Here is a 12,999-nt window from a genome sequence, read left to right as displayed (position 1 = left end):
GGAACCCTCACATCCTTGATGGCCTCTGACTGTGCCTATTCTAGGTTGAGGCATTTGCTGCTCTCTTTGAGCTGCATTTCCTGTGGCCATTTCTGGATTATCTTTTATTATTTTTTGATGAACCTACACCTATACATTTGCCATTTGGGGTTTATTATTCCCCTTGGTGTCCTTTTATTGTTATTTTAAAGGGATGTTAAACTACAATGGGATAGGTATATATGCCTTCTTATTAACTTTTTAAATAAATAAAGAAGAAAAACAAACATGTTGTTAGTCCCTGGACTCAAAATTATTTTATTGTAATTGTGAACATAGAATGATTACATTAATGGACATTAATAATAAAGAAACAACAACTATTCAAATACAGTAGTTGGTAGAAGGAAGAATAAGTAGAAGAGATGGTAAATGGAGTACAGCATTTTAACTTACTGCTTCTACCCTCAAAGATAATTTTGTTTTTTACAAATCAATGTTCTCATTCCTTTTTTAGTTATAGTAAAGTTTTGAGACAAGTGGTAAAGGAATGTGCATAACCTTTCTTAAATAACTATCCCCTACAATTAATATAAACTTTAGAATATCTGGAATCTTAAAGAAATACTGCCAACAGTGTTTATAATAAATGACACCTTTTAAAAAATCTCTATATCAGCAGAGAAATTTTATAATATAAATTGTTCACTTAACTTTAACTGCTACAGATTTTGGCAGACAGTAAAATTAAATGGTGGATGATCACCATAATATATGACATTTTCTAAGATACTACTGGGTTACTAATACATTTCAGAAGAAAATTATTTCGAGGTTCTGTGTAGTATTGTTAAACAGTAATACCTTCTTTTGCTATTGATGAAAGAAGAAATTGTAAATTACCATGAGCTAGAAAATGCAATATGTGAAATGAAAATATATGTTAACAGAAATAAGTATGGGCACATGGTGGGAAAGACTTTCCAATTGCTTAAAATGTCTGGTTTTTCTTTCTTTTTTTTAAATCCTCACCCAAGGCTATATTTTTTAGAGAGAGGGAGAGGAGAGAGAGAGAGAGAGAGAGAGAGAGAGAGAGAGAGAGAGAGAGAGAGAGAGAGAGAGACATCTATGTGAGAGATAGATGGTGCTTGCCATATGTGCCCTAACTGGGGATCGAACCTACAACCCACAATGCCCTGACTGGCAATAGAACCTGCAGCCTTTTGGTGCACAGAATGATGCTCCGACCAGCAAGCCACCCGGCCAGGGTTCTCTGGCTTTTCTTGAATGACCTCTATTCTCACTGAAACTGTAAAACTGGACACCAGATCACTGTTTATGACTATTTCTTTATTCCACTTGCTCTGTCCGTAGCATTGTTCTCCCAAGTATGGCCATCATTTAAAATATTCTTCCCTCCTTCCATTAAATAATCTCCTTTTATTTAAGATCTTCATATATCTACATTATTTATAAATTTTCCAAGTTTATAGTTTTCTCCAAGAGGTTAAATAATCTTTAATGTATCCAACCATGAAAATGAACTTATTGACTTCATCCCTAACAGTTTTGGCTCAGTGGAAAGAGCATCAGCCTGCGGACTGAAGGGTCCCAGGTTCGATTCTGGTCAAGGGCATGTACCTTGGTAGCGGGCACATCCCCAGTGGGGGGGGGGGGTGCAGGAGGCAGCTGATCGATGTTTCTCTCTCATCGATGTTTCTAACTCTCTATCCCTCTCCCTTCCTCTCTGTAAAAAATCAATAAAATATTTTTTTTTAAAAAAGAACTTACTGACTTCAAGAAATTTTTGCATATATTCATAAAGCTTGTAATTAATACCTCAATTTGAAAATGTTGGCCTACTGCCTGGCTGGTGGGGCTCAGTGGTTGAGTGTCGATCTATGAGCCAGAAGGTCGTGGTTCGATTCTCGGTCAGGGCACATGCCTGGGTTGCAGTCTTGATTCCCAGTGTGGGGCATGCAGGAGGTGGCTGATCAATGATTCTCTCTCATCATTGATATTTCTATCTTTCTCTCCCTCTCCCTTTCTCTCTGAAATCAATATAAATAAATAAATAAATAAATAAAATGTTGGCCTACTAATTTGTTGATCTCTTTATGATGATATGTTCTTTCAGAATTTGCTTCCATATCCACAAAGTTTGATAGTGTAAATTCAACATTGCTTTATTGGGACAACAGCAATAGGTACTGAGAAATGCTTATTTCTTCACTTACTACACCTATTCTTATCTTAGAGACTTGGCATGATCATCACACCCATTGTGATCCCCTCCACCCACCAGAACTACATTTGAGAAATCCCATCAAAATGGACAGGGCAGACAGTTCGGAAGGAGAGTCTGGAGATGAAATGTCTAAAACTGTTGTCAATTAGGCTCTGCTGTCAGTACCAGTTAACACCAGAGGAAATGAAATCTGATCTATACATTCAACCTCACATGCTTTATGCTCTCTCCAAAGGCAGGAGAAAGAAAAATCTGAGAGAGGCACCACCCAGTTTATTTTCTAGACTCAGGCACCTCAACTTCAAATTTAGTTTTACAGATGAGTATATAAAAGTTTTACCAGCTCACATCAATACATATACAACCAGACTTTCCAGGCCATCTACAAAGATCTCTAAAAAAGTAAAATTAAAAGTCTTTACAACTGAGAGCTATTAATACATGAAATAGATACTTGTAACAACTGAAGGGGGTTATTTCATTAGTTTAATAAATCTGGCTTTCAAGATAGAGTAGCAGCAAAGTTTACAATAGCTAAGATTTGGAAACAGCCTAAGGGCCTATCAGCAGATGAGTGGATTAAAAAGCTGTGGTACATCTACACAATGGAATACTATGCTGCTGTGAAAAAGAAAGAACTCTTACCATTCGCAATAGCATGGAGGGACCTAGAGAAAATTATGCTAAGCGAAATAAGCCAGTCGGAGAAAGATAAATATCACATGATCTCACTCATTTGTGGACTATAATGAACAACATAAACTGATGAACAAAAATAGATCCAGAGATATAGAAGCATCAGACAGAGTGTCAGACCTCAGAGGAAAGCAGGGGAGGGTGGGAATGGGGAGGATAAGAGATCAACCAAAGGACTTATATGCATGCATATAAGCATAGCCAATGGACACAGACAGTAGAGGAGTGAAGGCATGTGCTGGGGGTGAGAGTGGCTGGGAAGAGATCAATGGGGGAAAAAGAAGACATAGGCAGTACTTTAAACAATAAAGAGTTTAAATTAAAAATATTTTACAGTAATACTATTATTAAAAGACTTGTTGGATTACTCAGTTGATAACAGCCTAGCTCAGAGGTTCCGAATAACTGTGCTGTGGAGTATGGATGTGTTTTAGAGGGTTATTGAGGCTGTTGAAACATTGATGCCATAACATTCAGGATGGCTGGGAAGGATGTAAAATTGCTTAAGACCTCAGAATCTCTGACCCCTCTAGCCTTGAACAGCCACTTATGTTTTCCAATGGCAATGAAGATACTAAGCTTTTTAAAAGGTAGTAGTCTGTGCTATTACAAAGAATGTCAATAGTAAGCCTCCAGATAAGTGAAGTCAAAATCCCTATCCTTGGATTTAATATTATACATTTGAATAATAAGGCCTGAAAATTTTTTCAGTTATTGAAGAAAGAAAATAAAAAGAAGAAACCACTAAGTGATATATTTTTTTTCCACTTTTTTACAAGACTTGTGCATTACTATCTTGCCACTATCTGGGTAAAATAATAACAATTACATCATATATTCCATTAAGGCATATCTTCCCTAAAACATCCCTAGATTTAGAATGGTATCATAATACCTCATTCCTGGTATCATAATACCTCATTTAATAACTCTACCAGGAATAAAGCATGACCATCAGAGAAAGAATTCAGTTTGGCAACAAGCTGCCGAAAGGCAGTGCTCCTGGTTGGGTTATATGGGGTTCGTGGTGGTGGGGGGGTTGCCATTCTCCTGACATAGAAGATGACCGACCAAGTTGGTAAAATCAGTCTTCAACTTCCCCTCTCTTCTTACTTTTCTATGCTCCTCTCCTGCTCCTCACCACCCACCTCCCTCTGCTCACAGACTCCAAAGCCCCTTCTTATGGCAGGAGTCTGAGAATCTGAGAGTCTTATTATGAGACAGAGTGTTGTCTCCATAGACACTCAAAGGCCCAGTACTGGCCACCATACCCCAACCCCACCATACTGACAGTCAAGGTGTGGTAACATAATTTAAACTCTGCTGATAGGATGCTTCTGCCCAAGAAATGAGTTCAGAGCAAGTGAGGCAAAAACAGGGATTACTTTAGGATTTATTCCAGTGGTCAAAGTATCTGGAATGTGGTGGTGAATAAATGTACCATTTGTGGGGTCCAGTGTCATAATGTCATGATGCCAATAATGGTACTAAATGTCCAGAAAGGGCTGGAATGGCAGCTCAAACAGCTATTCTTTAGGATAAGTAATGGGTGCTACATGCAGCCTCCTTTGCAGTCTGCTTTCTCATTCTCCAGCCTTCTTGCTCTTGTTTATTTGTTCACTTTTTCATTTTAAAAAATGTTTATTAATTGATTTTAGAGAGAGGAAGGAAGAAAGAGAGAAAGAGACATTGATTCATTACTCCACTTATTTATGTATTTATTGGTTGCTTTTTATATGTGCCCTGACAAGAAACTGAACCCACAGCCTTGGCATATCTGGATGATACTAACCGAGCTACCTGGTCAGGGCTATTTGTTCATCTTTTCGCCTTACTTTGGCCATACTTAGATTCTGTTGTTTGCAACCCAGAGCTAAAACTGGGATTAAATGTCTAATCCCTTTATATCTTAAATTATGTTTTTCCTATTTAACCCTACATAAAAGCCCATAAAATAGATTTAAATTAGTCTTTTTTTACAGAAAGTATGTGTCAATAGAATCAGAAAGGAAGGTATGATCCATTTCTCTTTCCAGATAATGTCTTCTTTGGCTGGAGAACATGCATCGGAGGCTGGTCACGGGAGTTCTAGAGTTACAGAAGATACAAGACCTATAAAACATCTTCGCACTGTGAATATCCACAGAGAAGGTCCACAGCTTCATTCCTCTTCCAATGATCCCTTTCAGCCCATGCCAACTTATCTGCCCTGTCCTTAATCATATTTTTGTAGCATTTTTTCCCTGACAGGTATATATTTCTAATTACTTAAAATGGCAAGATAAAGATGATTCCTCAGACCTCCTAACTAGATTTGGGTCCTTTTCAAATCCAGTTCCCTTTGGACAGAAATTGGGTTTTCCTCTCAGAAGCTCTAACAGCTGCTTTCTTTAGCTCAGAATGTTAGTTCAAGGTCCCGAATTGCTGTGGCAACAGAAGCACTTCTGAGGCCAAGGGGTCATATTCTTGTCTCAAGAGGCTGAGTTGTCGTTTAATTTTTTTTGCCACATCACCAACATGAAGTCACTTGGCTATCCAGGCTACCCCAGCAATCTGCAGACAGAGGTGTCTTGATCACACTTTCTGACAGTGATAAAGAGTGTCAGATTAGACCTGACCCCAAAAGTATGAACGCATGTAATTCAGAAGCCTGTTTCAGCCTACTAGCAGGTCAGGGGAGTCTGCCAACGAAGGTCCAAATTTGAAGGCACTGTTGCTATTCTGGCAGGGATTTGCTGGAAGCATTAGTGATATTAGGTTCAGTGGGATCTGTCACCAGCTGAAGTTCAAGGATGGTTCTTGTAAGTAACTAAATACACAGAAGTCATGATCTCTTGTTCAAAAGCTTGCTAAAGAACGTTTTAAGAATCTGACCCCAAGTTTTCTGGAAGTGGCTACTATAACTCTGGGCAGTAATGAATGACTCCGCTGATCTTCTCTCTGCCCCAGGCTTTGAAACGGAGCTGCCTTTGAGTTTCCCTTTTTGTTTTTTCCTAAACTGGAATGATAACGTGTTCTCTTGCTTAACTGTATTAAATGTGTCACAGTATAACCTTGCAGTAACTTTTAAGTTGGGAGAAGGACTTGGACACCTCTACCACATATAAAATGCTACTGGTAAATGTAAACATAAGTAACATGTGGTGTGTGCCTTTAAGGACATTACAGTCTAATGGAGGAAACTGGTATGTAAATGGCTGATTATGATAAAAGGCAAAGTGAATGATGTACTAGCTACAGGACAAGCTCATCTATGGCAACACAGGTAAACGAGCAATTAATTCTCACTGAAAGGGAATCAGAAGCTCCTTTGCAAAGGTGGTGGCATTTGAGAGAGTATTGGGGAATAATTATAATCTTTGTGGAGCAGTGGAGAAGAAAAGACATTTCACTACTGGAATAGAATGAGCCTAGGCACATGGACTTGATTCAAGAGTTGTTTTGTTTTGTTTTGTTTTGTTTTGTTTTGTTTTAATCTAGCACATGCAAGACACTATGGTAGGCTCTAGGAGATACGGGAAGAGAAATAATACATTTCCTTTTCTTCTATAGGTCATATTATAGTTTGAAAGAAAGGTCTTTTCCATATAAGTATATCTAAAGAGTTCAACTGTCATTGCCTGGAATGATGTAACTAACTGGCAAGTCCTTTAAAAATCTATATAGTGCATGAGACTAGAAAGAAGCCACTATTGCCAGAGGGAGTAAAGAAGGGGTTCTAGAGGAGATGGAAATAGCTTGTTTCCTAAAAGATGGTTAAAATTTGATGTGAGAAATAAGGGGTAAGGATATTCAAAATGATAGGTAAAGCATGAACAATTCAGAAATGACCTTGGCATATCCATGAGACTGTGAAAGCATCAGTGTGGATGGAGTAGAAGGTGCCTTTGGCTCACTCTAGGTCAAAAGTTAGAAATGCATGTTTAGGTGAATTGAAATGCCTCCCAAGTTCAGGCAAGTAGTTAAATGAGCACAGCAGCCTGGGCATCTACTGAGTGGGGGTGGAAGAAAGCTATGGCCCAGGATCAACAAAAAGGAAGACATCACTAAGCTCCAGCCAGTTCCACAGTGAACTCTGCCCCTAGTATTGCCACACCTTCCCATTTGTTACAATACACACTGCTCTGGATTTTAACATGTGAGTGTGTAAATTTAATTCTTATGACAAAACATGGAATTATGCTGGACAAAACTAGATACATAAAAATATTTGAGTCATACTAAATCATATCTAGTATGTGAATCACTCATTTTCAACCTCTGCTGGACTGTAGAGAGCAAAGACTGCTAGAATTACCGTAAAGCCTGTGTGGCTTATCCGATAGCCATTTAAGGTTACAGAATAGAGATGCAACAGAAAGTGGTATGCTTTCCTCAGGCTATAAATTCAGAATATTTGTATGACAAAAATAATAAGTGAAAGAGAATTGATTGGAATTATTGACTATTACAGTTTTAAAAATTATTTTTAAATGAAATTCATCTTAAAGTTCTATTACCTGTTGTTTAAATTGGTTGCAGGAAAATTTTACAACACAATTTTAAAAATATGTGTTGGCTATAAATTCTTTTCAACAGTCTCATTTGCCTTTAAAAAAAATACAATGATATGACACTTCTCTACCTAGTAGGAAGAGGATTCTGGGTATATACTTTCCAGATGGACCTAAATGAGCACTTAATGAATGACCTTTTATTTGCCACTACTACCAGCTGCCAATGGTGGATGCAACCAGGATGTCTTGGTCAGGTTCATTTATGTGCGTGTTCTGTTTTGGTCCACAAGCCTGGCTGACATTGAAACCAGGCGGGGTTTGAAGGTTTGCAACAGATGTTTTTGTGCCTACTAATTTCTGAATTTGATAGAGTCTATAAATCACTCACAAAAAATACTGTGTGAGTCCACTCTTGGTTTAGGTTTTTCCCCAACCTAATGAGACAGAACCTGAAATTGATGTTAAGAATATAGCTTCTAGCCCTAGCTGGTTTGGCTCAGTGGATAGAGTGTTGGCCTGTCAACTGAAGGGTCCTGGGTTCAATTCCAGTCAAGGGCACATGCCTGGGTTGAAGGTTTAATCCCCAGTAGGGGATGTGCAGGAGGCAGTCAATCAATAATCCTCGCTCATCATTGATGTCTCTATCTCTCTTTCCCTCTCCCTTCCTCTCTGAAATCAATAAAGACATAATAAAAAAAAAGAGTACAGCTTCTGGGGTAGGGCAAAAATGCAGCATCTAAGCCTTCACACTGCAATCAAGAAGTTTTGTTATTTAACAAAAAAGCCAACATATTCTCTCTCTCCTATCAGGAATTCCTAACAGGTGGAAGAGCTTAGTATCAGCAAAGAATTAGGTGGAATAGAGAATTTCACATGGAGTTTACAATATTATGCTTCTGTCTAAATGAAATTCAGCATTCCAGATGTTGCCTACATTTCACTTAAAACCAACTGCTATGATTTATGAACAATAAAAATTCCTGCAATGTAACGGGGCAACTCTGCTTCCTAATGCTGAGAAAACTCTTAGAAGATTATCACATTTTGAAAACGTGCTAATGAGCCACAAAGTCTGATTAAAATCTAAGGTGCAATATTCCAAAAATATTCCTGGTGGTTTAGATAAGTAAGGCTCAGTTTTCACCGTTGATGACAGGACTTTCCGACAAATTTTGCAAGGATAAGGTCTCAATAGTTAAGCCAGTTCACAATAGCTTCTTATTAAGTTATTTTCAGGAAGCAGGGTAAGACAAAACATTAAGACCTGAAAATTGGATAAGAAAAAAAGAAAAAGAAAAATAGTCCACACATACAGACCATTCAGTTGCTAAAATGTGAATGGTTAAGGCTTCAAAACATAAAAGATGACATTTTAATTACTTAATTTAATGCCTATTTATAAATAATAAGTCCAAGTGTTAAGCAGATGTGAACAAAGAGGAACATCTTCTGTTACTTAATTGTGGAGAATAGAATTGTTGGGAGCATGTTTCCTAGACAATATCTCTATGGGAGAGAAAAACGCTCAGATATTGCGGCTTTGTTTAAGATCAAACTGATCTAATTAGCATTTTCATCCACTTTATTGCTCAGAATTCCCTTTAGTGAGGTGTGCTTTTGATAAATTTTAAGGAAAGCTTTTTGGAGAAAAGTTGAATTCAAACATATAAAACAAAAAGGAGAAGTTTTCTTCAAAGATTAGCCAAAAATTATCTGAAAACTAAAATAAAAACTACAAAGTCATAAAACTACATTTCTATATTAATAATAAGATGTGACTTACACAGATTAATCCAGGATTATTTTATATTTATGATATTCCTGAAACAGGACAAGATCTACCAGGGGAATTTTAATTGAAGTTACATGCAAGTAATCAGAGGGAACAATACTTCTCTCTCTTCTGATTGAATGATAATGTGGCCATATTGGTTAGTTATTTTGTAAGGTCATTATAAATCACAGCGATATTGACAAGCTTGTAATTAAATGTATAAATAATTTTCTGATTTCAGATCATAAAGAATTGAAGAGAGTGTTCTCACAGCACACTTCACATTCTGGACACTTTAGTATTTTGTTTCCACTTCTTTGCATGTGGCAGATATAGACTCAATCCAATGGAGAATAAAACTATATACTTGGCACCTCCTACAGACATTGTGACTATAGGAGTGTGTTCACAAAATGTTACTAATAAGATTACAAACTGAGACAGAGGCAAGGTATAGGTAAAATCCTGGTAGACCTTCCTGACTCAACTCCCTGCAAGAAATTTTCACTTGGCTGAAAAGAGAACCCCTAATACAACCATTTTTTTTAACTTATAATTTCATTCTCAGAAGGGGGAAAAATCAGGTAATTCTATACTTGATTTTGACCAACAAGAAAGAATTAGTTAAATTTAGTTTACAGAAGTGATGCTGAACTTCCATTACACAATCATCTCTTTAAGCAAGTAAATACCTCATTGCTAAAGCAACTACCATGTGCTGTATTTGCAACACCAGTGCCTTGTATGGAGTTGGTATGGATATATAACATGAAGTGTTTCAGATGCATATCCTTCATCTTTCCTCAGCCTATCTTTAGTGTTTTATTATTTTATAAATATTTTTAAAAGATAATCAGAAAATTATGTGCCAAGAGTCATCAATAATTTTCTGTATCAACATGCAAGGAAAAGACTAACACTAATCAGTTCTCTACAAACCTTGCTAAGCTTACCTGGTGGTAAACCTCTTCAGAACTAATCCCAAAGAAGGTCATTCAGCTCTTTATATGTTTCTCCTAGTTCATTCATTTCAAGGTGCATCTTCCTCCCAGCCCCCACCCCCACCAAAATTACCCATCCTCATCCCTCCCATCCCTTTTACTACACAATGTACATAGTTTTCAAATGTAATATGCCCTTTGCATATCGTAAAGAACAATTCTCTAAGTAAGACTGATGATCTATATATATAAAAGCCTAAGCAACTGAACAACTGAATGACCAAATGACTGGTCAACCAGTCACTATGACGTGCATTGACCACCAGGGGGAAGATGCTCAATGCAGGAGCTGCCCCCTGGTGGTCAGTGCACTCCCACAGCCAACCTACCACGACCAGCCAACCTCCCGTGGCCCCTCCCCCTGGCTGGCCAACCTCCCATGGCCTCCCCACAGCTGGCCAACCTCCCGCGGCCCCAATGGCCCCAATCGCCTGCCAGGGACCCCACCCATGCATGAATTCGTGCACCAGGCCTCTAGTTTAAGTATGAAATCTCAAATGTTATAGGAATCATGGGTACAACATTACCCTAGAGTTAAGAGGTAATTAATAAGAAAAATTCAATATGGGGACTTTACCAATCAGGAGGAGTTTTCACAGGAGAAATTTCTGCCATGATGACTTACAAAAATAGTTAATTGCCTTCATTCCAATTATATCCTTCTAAATCTATATTACTTCAAATGCTTCTGTAAGCTTCTTGGAGAAATGTTAATCGTGGTGCTAAAGCTAAGAACGCCATTTTGCTGAGTGATTCAAAAACATGAGTGCTGCAACCCAAACAAAATCCTGATTCCATTTTTTTTAACTAATCAAAGAAGATTATGTGAAAGAAAAAAGTGAAGATAGAGAGCATTTCTCTGGAAGCCTAGGACAAGCTTGCTCTGTTTGAGTAATGTAAACAAAAAACCGGGTTACCAATGTGCAGCCAAGAGGGTTTGAAAACGATTATAAACGTATCACATCTGGCCTAAGTATATCTCCTAACAGCTCTGGCATTAATAAACATTCATAAGTGGTTATGGCCTGTTCCTTTCCCCAGTAAATATATTTACTTCTCCGAAATAATTTTCAAATCATATAACCACAGGATGCAAACGCCTATGAGATAGTAGAGCAATCTATTTCAAAGCAACCAACACAGGCTGAGACTTCTATTCATGTGTATGAATAATTGGTAACTGCGTAGATTCAACTATTAGGACCAGTACAGCTAATAATGGTGGTTGGGACTTACCAGTACTTGTAAGGAAGTTAACGTTTCTCATCACACCTTCAGTGTAAGCGCCTGGCTCGTAACTGTCCATTTCACCTGTGACAATGTGAGCCACTCTTGCTGCCCGTCCTCTGATAGCACCGGCAGCTCGGTCTAAATTATCAGCATCCTGGTCTCTCAGGGCTATTATACATTTGTTGACATCTTCTAAGATGTGGCTCTCTGTAAGGAAACAGATCAAAATAATTTTGTCAGTATTTTTTTATCACACAAATCTAGCATATTATAATTTAAGTTAACTTCTGACTTCAGATGTGATGCGTGTTGGGAATGGAGAACAGGGACAATAGGCAAGGAAAAATACAGACATAATTTTGCTCCTATCTCTTTAAGAGCAAAATTTGCAAAATACAGAATTTTACATTTTTATCAACAATTTTTATAGATTATATATTGTTTTATATTCTAGTTCCAATAGATTAGATGTTAGATTTGACTGCTTTGTAGGTGGAAATTAAGGAGTTTCTAGGTTAAAAAAAAATAAAATGTATAATAATAAAGTACTTAATCCTGATTAAAAGCAACATTATAGAGGTTATAAAACTCTTTAAAAATTTCAGTTGTCCTAAATATATAGCAAAATAAAACTATGGAGTTCTGTTCAAGTAATCTTCATTGATGTACAATGAAATTTAACACAATTACAGAAATCTTAAAATTAATAAATAACAAACATATGAAATACATAATTTTTAAATTGTAAAGCAGCAACCTCTCTAAGTCTATGAAAACACTCAGATAAATAGTGGGCTTTGAAAAGATTGACTTGAGGCAAGCGAATCCCTGAGAAAGTTGCCCACTCTGAAGAGTGTCCCCCGACCTCCACTGCTCTTTCCCTCTTTGCATGATTAGGGCATGAGGACAGCAGACTTCTTAGGCTAGCACTGTTTTCTTTGTCTATAAGATGATTAAAACTCCCACTAAAACTAATGAGAGAAGCTGAGCAAATATGGGGAATATCATCAAGCCTGGGCAATATTTCTAAGAAATTAAAAGAATATTATAAGAATTAGTGTTTGGCTCTTAGCATTTTCAAATGAATCCCCACTCAAAATTCTTAAGGACTCTATTACTTAAAAACATACTAGAAAACAACTACAACAAAAAGGCCTTACTAATTTCAGACCGGAGTGTTAACTTGCCCCCTGCCCCCAGAGGACAGGCATTCACAAAGCTATTTCTTTGCGGCGTCACACCTTTCTTGTAATGGGTAGAGCATAAAATCCAAAAGACCAAATAATATGGTCCCTGGTGACTTTCTGAGACCTGATGACTATCATTCCTCTCTAGGCCTCTTATGCTTCAGTCATATTTATTTTATGATTCCCAAGTCCACCATGTTCTTCCAAGCCTCTGTTCCTGGGGGCATATTAGAGTCTTGACCTAGATAGACTGTTCTTTTTCTTTCCTGGATCCAATTTCTGGGTGTGTGTGTGTGTGTGTGTGTGGTGGGGGTGAGGGTGGGGGTGGTTCCAAACTCCAACAAGCAATTTTGGTGTCCACCTGGGTGTCCTACAATTCAACTCAATC

General features: G+C 37.6%; 1 protein-coding gene across 1 annotated transcript in view; it reads right to left on the bottom strand.

The window, feature by feature from the left end:
* The window catches only part of CTNNA3 (catenin alpha 3), a 1,315,594-nt gene that overhangs the window by 340,138 nt on the left and 962,457 nt on the right, over nt 1-12,999 (bottom strand). Inside the window, exon 12 of the mRNA XM_059662570.1 lies at nt 11,431-11,631. Within this exon, the coding sequence (XP_059518553.1) occupies nt 11,431-11,631 (201 nt within the window). The remainder of the gene's footprint in view (nt 1-11,430; nt 11,632-12,999) is intronic.

Source organism: Myotis daubentonii, chromosome 13, assembly GCF_963259705.1.
Source record: "Myotis daubentonii chromosome 13, mMyoDau2.1, whole genome shotgun sequence".
Lineage (NCBI taxonomy): Eukaryota > Metazoa > Chordata > Mammalia > Chiroptera > Vespertilionidae > Myotis > Myotis daubentonii.
Note: the sequence above shows the minus strand (reverse complement) of the source record. Positions and strands in the feature narration are given on the sequence as shown.